This window comes from Neolamprologus brichardi, chromosome 3 (assembly GCF_056152115.1).
Source record: "Neolamprologus brichardi isolate AB-2024 chromosome 3, ASM5615211v1, whole genome shotgun sequence".
NCBI classification, from domain to species: Eukaryota; Metazoa; Chordata; class Actinopteri; order Cichliformes; family Cichlidae; genus Neolamprologus; species Neolamprologus brichardi.
The window spans coordinates 42,071,573-42,093,285 of record NC_142106.1 but is presented as its reverse complement, the minus strand read 5'-3'; the positions used below and the strand labels follow the sequence as shown (position 1 = coordinate 42,093,285).

The window sequence follows — 21,713 nt, the reverse complement described above, 5'->3', positions numbered from 1 at the left end:
AAGCCCCTTCATCCACACATACACACGCATTCATCAAAAACCTTGTATTCCATTTTCCAAGACTGCAGCTCCCTTCACATCTTGATTGCACCTTCACAGCTCGGACCGTCTGGCTCTCTCACATATAAACAGCCACAAAGTCCAAGAAAGCACTTGAATCAAGCAAACCAGCAATCAGGAACACATTTCCATGCCTTTTATTCTGTCCCTGCACTTTGCCTCTCATTGATCTTTTTCTGTATTCATCTACAAATGATGAATAGAAATAAACACAGAAGCGGGACAGAACAAGATGCAAATGAGGTTTTTGAATTAACATTTTGAAAAAAGTTATGGGGATTTTTTTATTCTTTAATATAAACTTAGCTCAACAGGTAAGGAAATGTGTGTTTGGTTGTGTATTTCATTGCTGTAACAATGCTTTTTTGATATAAATCTTTTACCATTGGAAAGCCTGTTTATGTCCTCTTAAGTGGTACTGCATTTGCAAGAAAAATACAATTGTGGGTTCAGCTGCATAGTTGAATATGTAAGATGCCTGTGAAAAACTTGCCAAATCTTCTCTGTCAATGCCAAACAGGTTATTCTGATACTGACTTTTGTTTTGAGCTTTTGGTACCCCTGGAGCTAACAATCAGGTGCCTGACTGGTACCTGATTAACAGAACCTGCTACAGCAGTGTCTGCTCCAAGCATGCCATGTTTGACTGATCTGGATAGGGCTTGTGCACAGAGAAACTTCAAGCATTTGTTCTGCAAAACCAAGTTGTAGTGTCATTTGGAGTGAGCCATAGTACATCTCCAAATTGAAGGCCAGTTTCCATACAACAGAGGATGTCAGAGGCAGACCGCAAGGTGGTTGTTCTGAGAAGATAATGCCACAATGTATTAACTTAATAAAAATCAGTTTGTCTTGAATTAAAAAAACAACAACTCTCTACCATCTATTACAGATGTTTAATTTAAATAATATTAAAATGTAGATGAAATTCTCTAAAAATGAATTATCAGTTTTATATACATGCAAAATTCCCCACATATGTCAGTTTTATTCAGCATTAATAAATTAGCAGAGTAAACTAGAAATTGTTTCAAAGTAAGTTAAGTTACCTCCCAGTGTAACATTATTGGGGCTGTGCCTCTATTATGTTATTTATGCCCTTTTGTATTGAAGCTGTTCTGGATTCAGGTTACAAAATGAATTTACAGGCCTACTGTTAGCTAGCTAACGTTAGCATGCTAACCGACTAACTATCAGGTCTAGGTTAGCTATTTTGTTGATAAGAAGCAGAGCCTGTGCATGTTGTATCACAACAGTTTGTTGATTTTCTCTGGGGGGCTTTTCTATATACTTTTATTAACCCGTCTACTTGACATAACAGACCGTCCAGCAGAAGCTATTTTCAGAGAAGTTGGAACTTAACCTCAGCAAGGTAATGTTAGCTAAACTTTGCAAGGTATAAATTGCTAATCCTAGCTAAAATTTATATAACAGCTTTCTAATATAAGAATAATCTAATTTACATGTGTTTAGTTTTTAAATACTAATAAATTAATGTTTCTTGCCATCTATTATTTGTGTCAAAATCATTTAATTAAAGACATGACCACAGGCAGTATGGATTGCTTGGCTTATTAAAGCTGCACAAAAAGAGATGTGTGTGTGTGTGTCACTGTAGTGTGATGTTAAATTCACACCACTAAGTAATGCCTGAAATATTTTTTAGGTCAGTGAATAACCAACCCAAAACCCCTGTGGCAAAAGGATTCATTTTTTTTAGCTACTGGGTTGAATCTGATTACATTTATTTGCCTTTGAACAGAGTGTAGTCTTAGAGGTGATGCAAGATCAAGGTGTGAAGGTGAAAGATATTTGATCTGGGTGGTGGGAAGCACAGAATTTGGCTTAGAAGGGGAGAACTGAGTCAGAGGTAGATGAAAAGGGCACACAATCAAACAATGCACATATTTACACAATGTGCCCTTTATATTGAAGACAACAATAGAGCAGGGCCTGGAGATACAGGATTAAAAGACCTGGGATGATAAAGAGTGCTCGGAGCTCAGCCTTTGAGGGATTATTTCTGTCAATGGTTTTGCCCTGATAAGTCCACTCCAAGCTCTCTAGTAATGGCTCTAAATTGGTTGTATTTGCTTCTGTTTTTAGCCTTGAGTCAGGCCTATGACTTGCCTTTACTATTTCAGGTTATATAGTGTGTTTTACATAGACATGATATATCCTATGTCTCAGAGTAATTATGATTTTCATCAGCAATTTCATTTTGTAACATATCAGTCAAATAGTGTGCTAATTTGCACATCCCAGTCAAAGCTTAATTGCTATAACAATCAGTCCCATACCAAAGGATATTCTGTTTACAATGAATTGAAAAAATGATCAAATCTTCATATTTGACAGACAGCAATTAATTCAGCAATTTAATCAGTTATTTGCTTAAAATGGAATTCACGTCACAGTCCCTTATGTGTAAACTACACAACAAAATGCCATCAGCTGCACTCAACAAGCTGTGGAAATTAAACAACCAGCTGAATAGCTGTGTGTCAGTAAAGGGAGACAACGATGCTGCAGATATATATATAGATATAATGACGGTTTCCGATGGAGTAACTGTTTATAGAAAGATTCGGGGGTTCCCCTCTTTAACCCTTTGGGCACATCCTGTGTGATGGATGACTGATTGCTTCCTTTTGACAGCCACACAGATGGCCCTTCTTACAAAATATATATGTTGAGACTGTTCAGTCATATACTCCTCTGAAATCTACAGGAAATAGTGAAAGGATATGTTTTGGGGTTTTCCCCAAATGCGGATGAAAAAGAAATAATGAGGTACTGATATTTTTCAAATGTGTTGTAGTCCGTTTTTTAAGTGGGTTTTATTTTCTCAAGCATGGAATTGTGCTTACGTGCATAGTCACCCTCACAAAGACCCATTTCCCAGCTGTCAATTACTACTTTGCTTTTCTACATTTCATATTATAATGGGGGGTTTTTTGCATTTTGGATTGCTGGTTATACAAAACAGACAATTTAAAGGTTCTAAAATATTAAACATGTTGCCAGTATCATATCTTTAAAACAGCAGTGATAAAATTGATCAGTATTTGGAGCATTCGACACATTAGCATTGCTTACTTTAGTCTTCTTTATATGCTCCATTTTGTCCATTTTGGTTTTACATATTTTCATTTATGATTTATTCCAGCATAGTAACATCATTCTGATTAAGTGAACATTTGAGAGCAGTAGAGCTGGCTGTGTTATCGTTTCAGATTATATTCTTATGTTTTCAGTGTTCAACTACTTCTTTTCCCACCATCCTCCTCAGATCTAAAGGAAAGCCCTGAGTTATGTAAGAATGGACTGATTTATAACCTAGTTTCTCGCTACATATTTTCATATGCAGCATAACTCATTTATTCTGTTTATTTTGTTCTGTTCTAGTTTCCCTACTGATGATTAGGACTGCAGATAATGTACTTATTTAATGAATCTTGTTAATTCCTAAGGGTGATTGTCATTACAGGGGAAGAGTCCTTACATTTTTCTTTTGTTGTCTTTGTGTACTTTATGTGTTCCTTCAGCATTGTGTTTGTGGTTTGCAGGCTATCATGGAGAGCAGAAAGAGGGCAGCAGCTTCTTCCAACTCTCCAAGTTTGGTTTTCTGGTCCTCATCGTTCCCACGACAACCAGCCAGGGTCCTAATTGTGGAGGCGCTGCCGCCCCGATGGTCAGAAACCCGCACGGTTCTTTGCGATGCTCTGGACAACTTCTTGTCTCTGGCCTCTAGTCTGGATGGGCCCTGTAGGATACCTCTACTGAGCCTGTATGCCGTCAGCAGGCAGCGGGAATGTCTATTGCCACTTGTGGTAAGATGGATAAAAGTGTAATATTCCTGAAAGCAGTGCAAAACACATTATTTCTCTCTATAATTGCTTTTTCTTTCATACATAAATATCAGCCCTTTTCCTGCTTTGCATTCTGTCACCCACATTATCTCCCATTTTTATCCATTTTTCATTCCCTGTCACCTTTTTTGTTTTAGCAAGTTCGTGGTAACTTCGCCAGGCTGCATTCCTGCGTTGAAGAGCTGAGGTCTATTCCAAGTGAAGGTTGTATCAGAGGAGCAGCCGCGGGAGCTGATCTGCTGCGACAGGCAGTGCTGGACAGTCTGCAGCAGTTTAAACAGTACATCAGACACACCAGCGCTGGCAGTCAGGCCGGCAGCAACATCTCTGTGGAGGTGAGAAGCGACACTTCACAAGAAATGAATTTCTATGTAAAACTGCACATTCGTACAAGTCACAGGGACTGGGTAGCGAGCTCCTCTCAGAGTCCACTCTTACCATTGACTTAGGAATCAGCCCCACAGTACAAAGCAGAGAGCAACTATCCTGATCAGCTTCCAAAGAAACACACATGTGTGAAAGCTCTGTCTTTATAGTGAAAGAAGACACAAACACCGTACACACTTCTGTAACTTTTAGTGAATAATTTAACTTTGGTTTTCATTTACAGTTGGCAAACAGCTTTTAGAAAGGGTGTCACACACAGCCTGTTTAACTTTGCTGATGGTTAGTGGAGTAATAAACACATATAAAGCCTCTAACTATCTGCACAAATTGCTTAGTAGGTTTGTAAGTGCTGATCGATTATATCTAATATAATCTAATATTTATATTTATAACAAGGTGCAATAATAATTAATGTGCAATAATAACAGTGTGCAATACAAATACACTTCTTCTTCTTCTTTTTATTACTAACTTATACTGTGTTGTGTTGTTTGTGTTGCGTTGTGATGTGTCATATCGTGTCGTTGTGTTATATGTAGTGCCGACGTAGGACAGTTTTCCAATTTCATTGTACTACTGTACTATGTATGACTGTGCAATGACAATAAAGAGTTATCTTATCTTATCTTATCTTATCTTATCTTATTATACTGAACACACACTGCTTGAGAGCCAGTTAGATCTGTGGTATAAGAGTACCCTGGTAACTGTTACAGTAAATACAAAGCATTAAACCATAATCTTGTTTCTTGTCCTCAAATTCCACTTTGTAGCACAGACCTCTGAACTGAGTCTAAATAGTTCTAAATGGCAACAGAAGTGGAGATGCTGGGGATTGAACCCAGGACCTCATACGTGCGAAGCATGCACTCTACCACTGAGCTACATCCCCTATGAAACACAGGGAGCATGTTGATCATAAAAGCTTTATGAGATTCATCAGCGCTTTCTAAGTAGGAGAACACATTGAGAAATTTCCATCAAAACCGAAGCATTACCTGCGGCAGGTAAATTACTTCTTTCCATCCCCTGAACTGTCAATTAGATCTGTGAGGAGAATAATAGGCACAGTTTTTCATGTTTTTTCATTTACATATTTTTCTTTCTCTGCAGTTGCTGTCACTGGATTTTTTTTTTTTTTTAAACTTTATCTTCATTTTCATGATCAAGGATCATCTTTTCAGCTGCAGACCAGCTCACGCTAAATAGATCCCCTTTGGATATTCAAGATAGAGAAGAGGTTCCACTCATACCTATTAAATGAGCTGTCCTCAGGTCCAATTCAGTGTATTAAGCAGCTGCAAAAAACAGACTGAACAAGGCAATCTCATTAGCATGTCTCTGTTAACAGCCCTCTGGTAATGGCTCTTCATGTTTTATATGAAACAGTGCACTTAAAATAAGCCTGTCCACATATGAAATGGAGCAAAAGAGCTACTATTTATCTGCTAGTGAACCATCTCTGTAGAAAGAGGACATCGCAAAAAGCTTTAGTAGTTTCAGTGTTTCCCCATTTGAAGGGGAAATCGGATCAGGTATCGCTACTTAACGCCAGTGTACGAAATAGTGAAGCCAGTTTCCTTAGTGAGCTTCGTGCAGTCAGTTTCAAAAAGTAAATCCTCTTGTATCCTGTTGTATCAACTCATTATTGAACAGTTAAGTGTAACGTTACAAGTTTCACTAAAAGCTCATATCTGCTGCTGAAGCAGCACAGTTCATAGATCCGTTCAATTCTATTAATGTTGTGTGGTGTTGTTTGCTAATGGTATGCAAAAACATGCAGGCTCATAACGCACCGCAGAAAACATTTTTGGTGTCACCAAGTGATCGTTTATGGCATGTGTTCACTCTCACTTTAACAAATTAGATGCTTTCAGCTCACTGAAAACATCTAATTTTTTAAATGTACGGGTCAGGCCGGCAGTCAGCCAGTAAGAACTGTGGTAGCTGCTGAACATTGTGTCCTCGGGACACCAGGCTGTAGGTTGTTGACGAGATTTTGTAAATTCCAGCCAGCTTTTTATGAGGCTCTGGACAGATGATTGCACTAAGACCCACTGCTTTCAAGAGTAGGATATATGAATAACGCTGTTAGGAGACAGCAAAGGAAAAAACAGAAGCATGGCCCTTTGCATGTGTGTCTGTGTGTGCCTTGCTAGGCCACCAATACAATGCATGTTTTCATTCAGATACATGACGCTTAATGCATGCATGTATTCTCCTTGAGCAGCAGTTTCCATCCACTTTTTCTAAACAGCCGGAAGCCAAGAGCAGCTCTCATCAATAACCGAAATACAATCATCATTTCCTGCTACTGTTAATGTGATTCAGTAGAATGCTAAATGTCAGCCTAGCATTATTTTATCTTTTTTCCCCCATTAGGCATGTAAATGACACAGAAAACTAATTTCATCTCTTCCCATGATCACATTTTTCTGCTTATTTTAAGTTGCTGTCTTTAGTCCAAATGTTTGGCAGAAATCTTCATTATTAAAAAGATAACGGATGAGTAAAAGCATTTTAAAATGTATTACCAGTAGTTTTGTTCATTTACAGATAATGAGAGCTCAGTTACAGAAAAAAAGAAATTAAAGGGCTAGCTCGTTCCCAAATCGAGTTGACATATTTTCCCTCTTGGGCTGTGATGCTGTTTATCTGTTTAGATTGTTTTGTTGTGTTTTCCAGTTTTATCTGCTGTAGAATACCGCCTTCCCGTGAATATAACAGGACCTGAAGGCATCTGCTTTAGTGCTCAAATACATTTGGAAATCTCAGCAGTAATGTCGCTCTCTAGAAATCTTGAGTAACCCAGTTACTCACAAAGACCCTCAAACCTTGTTAAGAGCTGTTCAATACAGAACCCAACATTACAGGTCATTCAAAGGGGAAGCCATTAATCTTCACATCATCTTCAAATGAAAAGCCATTAATAAACCCAGATGAGTGACTAGCTCAGGACTTCTGCAAAGAGACAGTTTTTAAAATATTTTTTGTCACGGTACAGTATTATGCAAAAATGTTAAGCTGCCCTCATTTCTTTGTGTTTTTGTAAAACAAATGCGAGGTAGTTTACTGAAACATGCAAATAGAGATACAGAAATGCAACTCTAACAACTTGAAAGTCAGTATGTGATGTGACCATCTTTGTTCTGTAACACAGTGTGAACTGTGTTACTGCAGTTTCTTGAAGTAGTCTTCAGGAATACTTTTCCAAGGTTTTTAAAGGACGTTCAAAAGTCTTCTTTTTGTTCTGTTCTTTCCAGCACTGCCTCAATAATGTTGAGGTTCAGGCTCTGTGTATGCTAATCCATCACTGATAGTAGTCCATAGTAGTAGTTTTATGTTTTTCCATCAAGGTATGTTTTTACCTATAATGTAGGCACTATTGTATCATTATCCTTCTTCTGAAATATTGACGATAGTTTGAACCAAACATGTGGATTCATCAGCTGTTGCTTCTTATCTTCAAACCAGTTTATGTGTAATTTAGCATATCTAAGTCTTTTCTAGCTGTTTCCCTTCCTTAAATTAGGATTGGCTTCTTGACAGCCACTCTTCCACTGAAATTAGTTCGTATGAGGCTTCAGTGAATTGTAGATCGAATAACACAAGGACCAGATGTATCTCTTCAGCTCTTGAGTTAACTGCCTTTATATGCTTGAATGAGTGTCAAGAGGCTTATCAAATTAAAACAAAAACGAGAGATACAGTACTTAGAGATGCCTTTTAGGTCAGTTAAAATCCAGAAAGATGCACATCTTTACAATATCTCCAAAACTGGGCATATTTAACATAAAATAATCTAAACCAAGAAAGAGAACTAAAGACAGGAAAAAAGTCATACACCTTTAGAGTGTCTTTAAATTGCATGTACCACTTTCCTTTTGGGCTGACATTATTTTGTATCTAGTGGTTGTGACATCACATGTTCATTTTAGTAACTGTAATTTACTGCATGTCATGTCCCCAAACTCCCAACAGACACAGCACTGTCAGACATAAAGAATGCTTTGGTGTGGTGTTGCCGTGTCCTGTGACTCTGATATAATCCTTCATAAAACCAGCTGGAACACTTCAAATAGAGAAAGGTTTTGGAAAAGAGTTGTGGCAAAGAGCATCGATGTGGCTTGCTAATGAAAAGTGATAGTGTGGTTGTGGAAGAGCAGCAGATGGGTTACATCATCGCAAGACATCACAGATTAATTGCAGCACACTTGAGTTGAAGTAGTTTGAATGGCATGGATGTCATTCTCATCAGTCAGCGCATAAAACAAGTAGTGGCCAGAATATTGTGCAGTGTGGTTTAAAGAAGTATTAAGAGGGCACCTCTCAGTTCTTTTTGAGCCTGATGACTTTTTTGCACTGTGTCACATTGAGGTCAGCTTGCCCCTTGACATTGGAAACCTAATTAAATGTCTATGTCTGTGCTCCTGGGAGCTTTCTTATTTGTCTTAATATTTATGCTGCTTCCCCAGGTTACTCTGGTGACCAGCCAGCCAGGCCGTAGCATTGTTCATCAGCTGGAGATGGGGCTCAAAGATGCTGACCTGGTTTCACTGAAGCGACTCCTGGTAGTGCAGATCTACAGTACAGGAGACTGGGGCCAAGACGCTCTCTCACCTGAGGCCGCCGCACTCTCAGAGACTGAAGGTAGGAAATACAAATACACACAAAACACAAGACTGGACCATGCACACACACTCAGACCCACACAAATTGAGACTGTAGGGTCATTAAAGAGGAGACAGGCTGTCAGCTGTTACTGCAGGCTAACCAGGAGTGCATGTAACTCAGTTTAAAACAACAAGCAAAAAGCATTAACAAACACTCAGTCCTCATGAAGTCTGTTATCTATTTCCAAAGCAGACTTGACTCCTCCGCACTTTCCACATATCTCCCCCCCCCCCCCCCCGTGCTTTCTTAATCATGCTCTGCGGAGCTGTGTAGCACTGACCCATTTATAACACCCTACTTTTACTATTTTTTTACTGTTTTCAGCATATCTGCGCGCCACACTCATCACATATGTCACGGTTTGTATACATTGGCTACAATCCAAACATTTGCCAGTCCTCTCTTAGAGAGCCTGATTTCATAATCACATGTCATGTTTTTAATTACACGAAGGTTCAAGTGATGTGGTTTGGTTTGAGTAAGTAGAGGGTGCAGTGAGGGCTGGGTAGGAATGAAGGGGTGAAAAGGGAGAAGAACTGAAAGTGAGAAAGAAACATCCAAGTGGGAGCAAATAATGAGGACTGAGGCGTTTCATATAAAACTGTTTGTGCATCGTCTGTTTATTCCTTGATCATAAATAGTTATTTGTATCTGTGGAGAAAATGACTTAGCAGACTTTAAGATTGGGTTGTTTTTTTCTCAGAAGTGTGTGTGTGTGTGTGAGAGAGATGCTGGAAACATTATACTAATGATGTTTCAGAGGAGACAAACTGTATTATGCAAAATCCACTCTCATTGTTCTTGAACATAATTAAGTGTCCCCACTGTGTCTAGAGGCTCAGAAGTCATGAGAAAGTTTCTTTGCTTTCTCCATAGATCAGAATATGTGTCTCTGAATGAGCCATTCGGATTTTGAGCGGCTTTTAACGTTAAAAGGGGATAACCACAGCTCCTGGCTGCCAAAGAGAGCTCTTAAATCATAAATAAGCAGATGCAGTTCGCCATTGTTATTTTCTTGCTGGAGTAGTGTTCTGTTAACTTTGTTGAACATACAGCCTGCAGGTCTGAACTAACCCATCAAAGAGTAGAGTCTGGCCCTCTGGGTGGATTTGCAGAGTGTAAAAATTGGAGAAGGAAGGTGTAATTTTTGACTTTCAACTGTAATTTGCAACAGAAAGCATGTTGCAAGATGTTAAGAATGGATAGCATAGAAAACATCATGTTGACAATCATCTGTCTGAATCATAATCAGTTTTATAGCCTTAAATTACCTGTAATACCACAAGATAAAAAACTTAGTGCAAACCATCATGGAAGGACAGGCCCGTGCACGGTATGTACCACCGACAGATAGAGGAAGTGGCTGACATCCAGAAATCCTACCAGTGGCTGGACAAAGCTGGACTGAAAGACAGTACAGAGGCACTAATCATGGCAGCACAGGAACAAGCTCTGAGCACAAGATCCATAGAAGCTGGGGTCTATCACACCTGGCAAGACCCCAGGTGCAAGCTGTGTAAAGATGCCCCTGAGACAATCCAGCACATAACAACAGGGTGCAAGATGCTAGCAGGCAAGGCATACATGGATCGTCATAACCAAGTGTTCAGCATAGTATACAGAAACATCTCCCGAGGTCAAAATGGGAGAGAATGGTTGAGAATAATTGAGCTAAGATCCTGTGGGACTTCAAGATACAGACGGACTAAATGGGGACGGCTAACCAACCGGACATAGCGGTGTTAGGCAAACAGAAGAAGACGGCCATAGTGATAGATGTAGCCATACTGAATGACAGCAACATTATGAAGAAGGAACACAAGAAGCTCGTGTAGTACCAAGGGCTCGGAGAAGAGCTGGAGAAGATGTGGAGGGTGAAGGTAACAGTGGTCCCAGTGGGAAGCGGAACACTAGGACTCCCAGAAATCTCTGTTCAGAAGAGCGTAGTCCTAGGAACAGCTGAGATACTGCACAGGATCCTCAAGCTACAGGATAGAGAGAAATTCAACCTTCATATTTTTAACATTTTCAGAGTTCCTCATGGTATTCAGGGCTGAAACAAAATTCTGTACTTCCTATTTTATTCTTACTTTAGAAATAAATTTGTACTTGATATTCAAAACTAGGATATATCCCATGATATTGATGGAAGTTGGATATAGAAAAAAATCTTGTTTACCAAAAACAAGATTTTGACTTATACATGTTATACTGGCATGCGAAATGTAACTTTTTGTAAACGTGTACAGTGTTATACATACCCTTTAACTCATCCGAGACAGTTGTATCAGTTATGCAATGCTGCCTGCAAAACTGCTCTTATACCTGATCCCCTGCTACAGCTTTTATATAATATCTAAGGAAAAACATTGTTGCTTTGTTCCATTAGTCCTCGTGAGGCCTTTGCTCCCCATGGAGTCAACGTTAGCGAGAAGCGGCCTTTAAAAAACAGAGGTACTTAGTCCTTGCACAGGCAGTCAGGTGAAAGAGAGGATAGTGTGTTACATGTGAGTTTTTTAGAATTAAAAGTATTTAGAATAAAATATTGAGGAAACACAAGATAAGTGTCCCTGAATCAGTGCCTCAAGTACACATTTTTTTGTGTTTTTGTGTTATTGTATTTGTAGATCAATATGCGGGGGCACTCATTCCGATCTCTCTCCTGTATCTAATCAAACAGCAATGCCATTCAACATAGAGATGTTTGGAAAGAGCCTTGGAGATGTGGTTTTGTAGTTACTGCAGTCTGATGATTGACTTTGATGAGGATGCCACTGGGAATACATCACTGTGTTCCTCCGCAGTGTTGTTCAAGTGTTTATAGCACAGAGTGTTTGAAACATGACAGTCACTCTAACTTGATGATACTACGGCTTCCATCATCAGAGATATATCAGTACCAGTGGTCCTCCTAGACCTTTGATGTCCCACAAAAAGCTGTTAGCATTCATTCTTTCCATAGTAGAGTGGGCAGGATTGTTGAAACCCTAATGTCTGCACACAGAGTTATTGGTTCCACTCTTCTGTGCTTGTCGATTGTTGTGCAATCACGCTTAAAGAGCAATGTTTGATTTATTTTATTTGTTTTAATTAAAGAACTTGAAAGGGGCTTGTAATTCCCAGCTCATTCAACAGTTCCATATCTTTATTCTTAGACTCGACTAGAGTAGATTTCCATGATTCATTTAGAAATAATCTTTATATATCTTATACTGTGCCTTGGTGCATCCTCTTACTTCATCCTCTGTCTTAAATAAGTTGTTTTAACACCCTTCAGCTGCCTTTTAGACCAGAATTCTTTTGATTGGCTGCTCGTCATAAACAAGAAGATTAGAACAGCAGGTGGAGCTTACGTGCCTGACGCGACCATATTAGGGATATGTGCTGTAAATGACATCATATCGATCCAGTAGGAGAAGACCAGAGATTTTTGAGCCTGACCTCATTATTTGAGACTCCAGCCAAATTTAATATGAACATCTATTGTAACAGAACATACAGTACACTAATTTATCTAAATAAAGCAAGAGAGAGATTATAATACATCACATGCTCTATTTGTGTGATAAACTTTGTCATGAATGTGTTACATTTTAGTCTCTTACTAACAGGAAAACCTCAAATGTTTTGGATAAGAGTCAGCCAGCACAGAAAAGGGAATGGGGTCAGTGCTTCATCCAAGAGCTACACTGACCTCAGAGTTCATCTGGCTGAAAAACCAAAGCAGGCTTTAATCAAGACATAAGAAGTCTGAGTGTCTAGCCAGCATGAATTCAACTCACATTCACTGGATGCTCTAAGAGGTCCAAATTGTGTTTAGTCACTCCGTTGAACACCCTAGTGGAAGTGTGACAGGTTGATTGCTGCTCTGACGCCTTTGATGGGGTCTAACCCGCAGTAGTAAATGCAGAGCTGCTCAGACGTGACACACAGAGAGATACTGCTGCTGTACCTTTTCAGTTATTAGTCGATTTCTTTTGTCATTTCTCCACTTTCAGTTACAAAAAGCAGTGTGCGGCTAGTCACCGGCCCCGCTTCACAAACATTTTTGGAAGCGGTGTATATACTCTTGAATCTGGGCGCATCATTCAACACCAGACAATTTGGTTTAGCTCTGTTTGTGTGTGTGTGTGTCAGTTATTTATTCCACAGAGTGAGGCATAGTGCAGGAAGTGGGTGGGATATCCATTTTTCTTTTGTACAAAGTAAAACAAAAACCATAACTATTTTTTCCCTCTGTCTCTGTTTTGCTTGTCATTCTAACTTGTTGTCTTATATCATGTCTGAAAGGGCATGCGGCAGATTTATACTGTCATTTTCTGTCTGTGTGCATTTGTGTGTGTGCCTGAGAAGCAGTATTTGTTATTATTATATCTGACCTTACAGCTGTAAAATCAGCTCTTAATGGAGTTGTTAAGATTTCTCACCTTGACACTCAATTTCAAACACGATTTTTAAGTGTTCCAGATTTTGTTTGAATCTCTCTTACGAGCACTTTTTAATTTGGTTTTACAGTCAAGGTTAGGAGAGGGCGAGTTAACGGTCCTCACAAAAATGAAAGTATGGATATGTGAGTGTCTGTAAGCCAACGCCTTGACAAGCATCCGGTTTTTTGTTGAAACTCCACCAATGTGTCCTTAAATGTTAGGTCTGTTCTGTAATTTTACAACTGAGCATCAGGGAGACAATACAGAAATGGGTCACGGAGTGAGACAGAGACAGGGATGATTATGGCACCAGTGGTTTTGGTTTCCTCTTCACAACTAAACAGCAACATTGTTGACTGAAACAGAGTCAACAAGCTGTCCCACTCTGAATGCAGCTGCTCCTAAGGGATAGTCAGAGATAGTCAGGCGTGAAAACTAATTATTTCTGTGCTGATTGATGAGCGAAAAATTATATGGCATTGTTTAGCTGTATTCAAACACATCTCATCCTTTGTCATTTGTCTCTGCAAAATAGCACATCAATCTGATGCACTATTTTGTGATGTCAGATGTCAATTTATTATAAATGTTATGCATTACATTAAAATCTAGTGAAGTGTGTGTTTTAGATTGAAACACGAAAAGGTGTTTATCATTGGTAGTATCAATCTAATTTTTATTAAATATGATTGTAATTGTAAACTTGACATTTGAGTTGACATTTTCTGCAAACCATATTTCCAGCTGCATTTTCAAAGTACATACACAGGATAATGAAACCAAAGTCAGATGGTTGTTTCCCTTTTGAAAGGCTGCTTTTTTTAATCACTTCATTCACTCATAAACAGTCTAAAATGGCCTTTTTGTTATACTTCATTATAATACTGACGTCAGAATTTGATGAAAGTATCCTAATTTATATCACTCATCAATTTAACCTCCATTCAACAATTTAAAACTACAATTGTACTCACTGAAGCTGTACTTGAGCGAAATGGTGCATTGACAATATAGTGTAGCTTGACAGTGTCCATTCAATCCAATTTCCACAGGTGTAAATCGAGTACCTAGCCTTTACAAGCATCTGTGAAAGAATGGGTTGTTGTTCACTGAATTTGAGCTGCGATGCTGTCAGGTTGTGAAATTTCTTGTAAGAGAAGGAAACCCCCGACTGAGACAGCGTGTAATATACGTGCAGAAGTCGCAGTACCAGCAGGGGGAGACGATATATTTAAAGCCACGAAGGTCTGAAGTACATTCCAGGATCCTTAATCACCAGAAATGATTAAGCTAGATGACTAATATGTATTTACACATAAATGTGTTCTTAATGTCTGTTTAAAGCTTTCCTGTGGTTATTTTAATTTTGGCTTGAAATAAAAATATTTTTTCCTTTACTGTTACTGCAGCTTACTGCAACTTCTGCACGCGTGTCCTTTTCACGTTTTAGAAAAGCAAAGCGTGAAAAGAACACGGTGGACCGGTGTGTCTATTACATGTTTTGCTGTCATACTGGGTTGAAAGCACACTGCTGTTTGTGTCTTATCTCTGTTTTCTAGTTACTAGTGCATTAGCACTACTCTGCTAGCCTGCGACACTGTCTCATTTATATGCATTACGCTTTTTTCCTCTACTGTCTGCCTTTGAAATATGAAAGATTGTCATTTTTTTCTATTGAAGTTTCTATCTATAAAAGACCTGGACACATGCCTGGCTACATACTCTTCCTGCAATTGATTCTTATAGTTGGATTTTTGATCAAGCTGCATGCTAGTCATGGACAGATTGATCCAAATGTCAGTAATATCGATGCCAACATTGGTATTGGTGTCGAATCAGTACTAACGTGCACTAACAGCTTGATGGTTTAGTTTGTTTCAATGTTTCAATACATTGTTTGCGTTTCATGAAAAAGTAGCTTTGTCTGTGCAAACACTGCTCCTCTCATGCTGGCACTTTATGCTCCGCCCCCTCCTTCCGGCTCCGACGTGTTTTGCTGATGTCCGGTCGCTCAGCTGCACTGACAAAACACATGTGGGCTGCAGAGTGAGAAAGAGGAGCATTGTGTGGAGAGACTTTACAGCTGTTAATGAAAACAGTGCAAACAGCAATATATGTATGTGTCTGTGTCAGCAGGGAAATAGGACCCAAACGCCGGACTCTTCAGTGCAAACAGTGTTTATTTACAACGTGGTGAAGTAAGCAACAATAAATCCCCTAGTGTCCCAGACTCCCGTGTCGTGTCTTCTTCCCAAAAAGTCCCAGTGTAGTGCTCTCTGCTCCAGTGTCTCTGCACTCCCCGTGCTCACTGCTCTCTCTCGTTCCACATTCCTCCTGAGGGAAAACAATAGAGGCAGCCGTTAACACACTATATCCCAGCAGGCATACACTCACACTTTCCGACAATGCTAGAAGACTGCCGTGAAGTCAAACGCAATAATCCAGCGTCAGTGGAAGCTCCATCGCTCTTCTAAATAGCTCCCCCGATGAGCCCAGATGAGGAGCAGGTGTGTGGCAAGGACTTCGGGTGTGGCCAGTCCTCAAGCCAGGCCACGCCCCTCAGGCCTGAAGGTGCCTGTAACTTGGCCACAGAAAACAGCAACACACACACCTGCCCACATACAGATGTGGACAGAGATCAGAGGCAGTGCAGACGACACACCAAATGATAATAACGATAATAATAATAATAATAATTATAATAATAATAATAATAATAACAACAACAGTCCCCACTGCTCACAGACCCCGAGTCCCCAGAGCCGGGTCCGTGACAGTATGAAAGAAATTTCATACTTTGTCAACACTACTGATTTATTAAATACATTTTTATTTTCCCCAAAACAGGCCACAAAAGAAACAAAGGAAGAGGGAAATGCTTTAGACACACCTAAACCTCCACACAGAGGTCAGAGGTCACTGACAGAGTCCTGTCAGAGATACACAGAATATCCAGGTAGCTCATTTAGTGGCAAAAGTAATGTTTCAATCATGACTCTTCAACATTAGTTAAGGTTAGTTACCACAGTGTTATTGGTCATCATAACTGTTACTTTACCAGACTGACTACCTATTAAAAAAAAAAAGTGCAGTCAGAAATTAAAATAATATATTCAACCCATATGAAACATACTGCATGAATGATTTTAATGAAATTGAATCAAAAAGAAAAATACTTCAAACTTGAAGTATAAATATGTCTGAATATAATACACTTTTATGGTGACTGTCAAGTTATTTTTATTTATGTAGCACATTAGAAGTTGATCTAAAGTGCTTTTCATGCAAACACATTAATACAGCAAAACACACTCGCAGTAGAAAACAAAATTCAGGCATCTACTTGTCATTAAAATATATCCACATGAAGTATATTGATGATGCAGACTTCATAAATCATGGCCCACTGCTCTCCCCTGCATACACTGCTTTTATAACTTACAAGTAGGAGTATCTGTGATAACCAAATTGTATTTTTTGCAGTATCATACACCACTGCAACTACACAGAGAGAGAAGTAGAATGGTGGTATCTTGTAGAATATGGGTTACAACTGACCATTCAAAGAGGTTTCAGTAGAGGGAAAGTCTGAGGAGGAGGCTGAAGTCTGCCAAAATAATATAGTATGTGACATGTTTTAAAAAACATGTTTGCTAGTACAGTATTGTACAGGACTCCCTCTACCAAGACTCAAGCATGTATTTTGGTTGGGTGTCCAGATGCCAGTTGATCTAAATGCCTCTTTGGCAGCAGAGCAGATATCCTCCAGTTTGGCTGAGCTGAAATTGTAATTTTCACATTATGAATTATTAGAGGCACTAACAGACAGATGTATGAATAGCTTTGCAAAGGAGAAAATGTATGTAAATCCATTTCAGTTTCAAGTGTAAGGCCTTCACACACCTACCACAACAAATCCCTGTGAATATTTTGTGTGTTTAAAGGATTTTTCGCACTCACCTTTCTTAATGTAGTAGTTCGAACTGACCATGTATTTTTATTGCACGAATTAGCAGCATTTAGTTTTGCGAACCAAGCCGGATTTGAATGATTTTTTTAGATCCGAATCCAATCAGATCACTGCATTTAGCTCATAACTCAAATCGCTTACCAGGCGTGAATATACGGTGAGATGAAAATAGTAAAAAAACCATACTATTTTATCTAAACTGCTTTTTAGCAAAGCTCATGTGAACACACAACAAGTAACAACCAATTACAAGAGAGAAGATTCAAATCAACCAATTAGATGTAAAGATTAAATGAATTGGCAGCTAAAGTTACCATGTTGATTGCATTCTGTGTAACTGACAGCAAAATCTTGGTAAATTGCTCCAGCACTACCCGCAAGATACTGATTGTAAAGTTAGAGGAGCACATTGTATCTACAAAAACTGTCCTGAGAAAGTTGCTCTATAGACCTGTGGGGTGTTTCTGTTTGTGTTCCTAGCTTTAAAAACATGTCACAGATGCAAGGTAAAAGCTAAAAAGCCTTGATCAAATTATAATGGGTCTACATAAAGATGTTAGATGGCACTCCTCTCACTCAAGTGCCTGCAGAGCAAAAGGCTCAGGATGTTGGCTTTGTGAACAACGTTGTTTAAGAGAAAACACATTTTTGTTTAGTAAAAAAATCATCATGTCATCCACGATAATACCAGAATAATTTTTTAACGTACTATATAATTGTTACATCGTAATACCATTGCTATAGCAACACCATCTATGTTCCCGAATGTGTGCAGGAACGAGAAGAGCCTGCGCTTGTCTCCAATGACGTTTAGTACCTAAAAAGGAGGCTACTTAAAAACCTTGTAAAAGCACAATACTTTGATAACAACAAACTTTGCACCACTTAAGGCAAAAACACATCGCTGAGTCATCCAGGCCACAAAGCATGTGACAGTACTGTGCAGCTCCTGACAAGTAATTCGTAAAGAAGGTTGGAAAATAGCCTTCATTTACTTATGGCTATAAATGCAAGCTGCAAGCACTGAAAAAAACAGTTTTCTGTATTGTTAGAAATGTAGTTTTCACTGTTATTAGTCTTTTGATTAAATTGAATTTAGAGGCTATATCGCCCATCCCTAATGGCAGTCCATCTTAATACCAAGGATGCTGATTTGGTACGAGAAAAATTTTACAGATTTTTACCGAACACAACAATTAGTGAGAATGTTTTCTTTGCAGCAATCCCACCAAAAATAATAAACACATTTCCATACAGCAACACATAATTAGATTTTTGCTTTGCAATAGTTCCACCAATAAGAGGGGAGGAGGCGATGGTATATATAGAAGTACAGTACAAAGGGTGATAAAGGCCTGATTTCAGAAAAAAGAAGACGAAGAAGGAAACAGGAAAAAAAGACCACATTTTGACTGACAGGTGTTGATAATGGTATCAGTAGGTAGGCAGATAGCCTCTTGCTTTTTACCTGATTGAAGTCAATACATTGGGGTCACTGGAGGCTGACTGACTATAATCCAAAAAGCCTTTTGCAGTTTATACTACATCCTTTGTGTGAGAAGCAGGAGAGACCAGTCAAAGATTCCTCTGGAAAAAAGAAACTCCAACCAAGGTAGAGGTGGAACCCTCACCTTATGCTTACCTAATAATTATTTCATGTAATTATTTAATGTAACAGATATCACACAGGATAACTTGACCTGTAAATTGTATGTGTTTCTCTGTGTCTGTTATTTTCCATAGCCTGGAAATGCTAAGGAAATGCATCTATACATCATATATGCAAAGCTTTCTTTACCTCAAAACTATTGTTAGCACGCCTATTTAAACTATAGATAGATAGTAGATGTATATGTGACTGGTTCACACCATATGGGGCTCAATTATATAAAGAGATTGTCACCAAAAAAAGAGAGTATGAGATAAAAAAAAAAAATCCCTGTGTTCAGGAAATGAAGTTAATTTTTGAGTCTGTCTGCTTTTCCACACCAGTCTGGGATTTTTGTTGTTGTTGTTTTGTTTTGCCATTAAGCTGGTCGTAGATGAGCAAAGCAGGGTAATCCATTACTAAACAGCTGCAATTAGTAGTTTTATAATGAAATACAAATGTCCCCAGTAGTTTAAAAATACTGATTATCGTAAGGGTCTGTGGCAGACAAAAGCAAAGACAATTGGGATGTGTTTGCTAAAAGTTAGGAGTAGATAATATGATGGACTGGATCCAAGATGAATTCAGCATGCCAAATCATGTTTCTGCCAGCTTTAACAGGGTAACACTTTCCTCCCTTCAGACTGGAGAAATATGAACTCTTCTGCAGCTCTCAGACTTCGTCCATCTGTTGCTGTTTCTTAGTTCCTCAGGAAAAGAACGTGCAGGTGCATGTTCAGTCTGTTACATACAGCCCATTCAACAGTTTCTATTCACACTTTAATATTAAGTGTTGTTTTCAGCGCAGTGCAACTTCTATACACGAGTCTTGATCGTGATCGGGATTCATGAGAAAAGTAAAATGCTTTAGTGTTTTTTGCAAAGTCACTGTTGCCACTGGAGGCCACCTCTGTGAAAGATACCCATAGTCACTCAAAAACACCATCTGGAGCAGCTAGACTGACAGATTATTACCATCTGTCTCTTATGAACACCTGGACCTTTGTCATCTGAGCTCCATCTTTCTGTCTCTCTCTCTCTTTCTGTTTCTGGGCCTGTTTAATCACAAACAGTATGATTGCATAGAGGATTTAATCTCCCGCATTTAGTTGGTTACCCAAAGACTATTAGCACTAGTTGTAAAGTGCCTATGTGTTGTCATCTGTTACTGTTACTGCTTGCATAGCGTGCATGTTATCATGCAGTGCTTAGACAACAGGCATAAAAGCACCGGCTATAAACAGACATATTATAAGAGAGAGAAATGGCACTTTAAGATTCCTGCATTTAAATTTATTGGAGAATAAAGAGAAAAATGTAAGTGTTGCTGTCAGATTTCAGTGGAAATATATACATGCATTCTTTATTTGACCACTGAGATTAAGTCAATACATACATATTAGATCAAAATAACTGCTTTGCTGCAGGCTTGTTTCTATAAATACTGTAAGATACTGAAGGGAAGTTTGTGTGGCTTCTGTGTCGTAGACGCAATGCAAGAGTTAAATTACAGGAACACCAATCGAGAGTGCCAAGATGAAGTATCATGATTTCAATTTCAATTTCTTTATTGTCCCACAAGGGGAAATTAGTTTAGCAGCAGGATATAAATAAACAGAACAATACTATAAAATAATAATGACAATAATACTGATAGAAAGTCCTAGGACAGTTATTTGCCATTGAGGAGACAAGATGCAGTGGGGATAAAAGAGACCTGGAGTCTTTTCGTCTTCCTCACAGGTACTCTAAAACGGCGGCCGGAAGGCAACAACTCAAACTCACTGTGAAGTGGATCGTTCAAACAATTAATAATAGAATGAGCCTTTCTAAGCACATTTCTATTGTAAATGGCCAAAAGTCCATCTTGCCAGGGCCCTGAAATTTTGCTAGCAGTTTTTACCAGAAGTCCCAACCGATTCTTATTCTTCACCGTCAGGTTACCAAACCAGGCAGCGATACAAAAAGACATCACAGATTCGATAAAACCTCTATAAAACAAAGACAACATCTCAGATGAGACATTAAAAGATTTCATTTTCCTTAAAAAGAACAGTCTTTGTTGAACTTTTTTAGTAGTCATGAAACACTTTAAATTGTAAATAGTATGAGATCCTGCTCTGTCCTTAACAATATAGTTGTTTTTTGACTAGAAAATTTCAGTACAACTTCTCTACCTTACCTCTTCTATATGTTTGTGTATGTGTATAACAGAATATCTGGGATAGGCTGCCAGGTCACCAACAGTCAATCTAGACTGGAAAGATTCAATTTTCCATTTCTCAACTACCTCGAGACTCTGTTGGATTTAACTTAGTCCCTGAAAGACTTAATGAGACACTATAAGCCTCCAGCTTCAGATTTAAAGAATATATTTACTTCATAGCAGTAGTGAAGGTAATAGCCTATTACACCTGTGCGATCTAGGGAATCCAGCACTAAGAGGGTCTTCAAAGCACAGCTTCATGAATGACTCTAACTTAACTCAGCAAAATCATTGGCAACTACATCAGGGTGATTCTGTACACAGATTAATAAAAAGTAAAGTAAAAAATCTGATTTGTTTTGTCAGTCAGCTTTACACCAAACCTGAATATAATATTAGCCAAATGTTCCCTCCGTCTCTCTCTTCTGCTGCATTTAGTGCCAGGTGCGGTTTTGTGTGGCCCTGTGCA

The 21,713-nt window shown here is 38.8% G+C and overlaps 1 protein-coding gene and 1 non-coding gene across 2 annotated transcripts in view; one reads left to right on the top strand and one right to left on the bottom strand.

The window, feature by feature from the left end:
• The first annotated feature begins 1,196 nt into the window (after nucleotides 1-1,196).
• m1ap (meiosis 1 associated protein) overlaps nucleotides 1,197-21,713 on the top strand; it is a 57,732-nt gene continuing 37,215 nt past the window's right edge. The window contains exons 1-4 of the mRNA XM_087837671.1: nucleotides 1,197-1,432; nucleotides 3,630-3,893; nucleotides 4,070-4,267; nucleotides 8,795-8,969. Of these exons, the coding sequence (XP_087693797.1) occupies nucleotides 3,636-3,893; nucleotides 4,070-4,267; nucleotides 8,795-8,969 (631 nt within the window). The 5' untranslated portion in view covers nucleotides 1,197-1,432; nucleotides 3,630-3,635. The remainder of the gene's footprint in view (nucleotides 1,433-3,629; nucleotides 3,894-4,069; nucleotides 4,268-8,794; nucleotides 8,970-21,713) is intronic.
• Nucleotides 5,140-5,211, bottom strand: trnaa-cgc (transfer RNA alanine (anticodon CGC)). Its single transcript has one exon. It is a non-coding gene; the product is annotated as a tRNA-Ala (tRNA).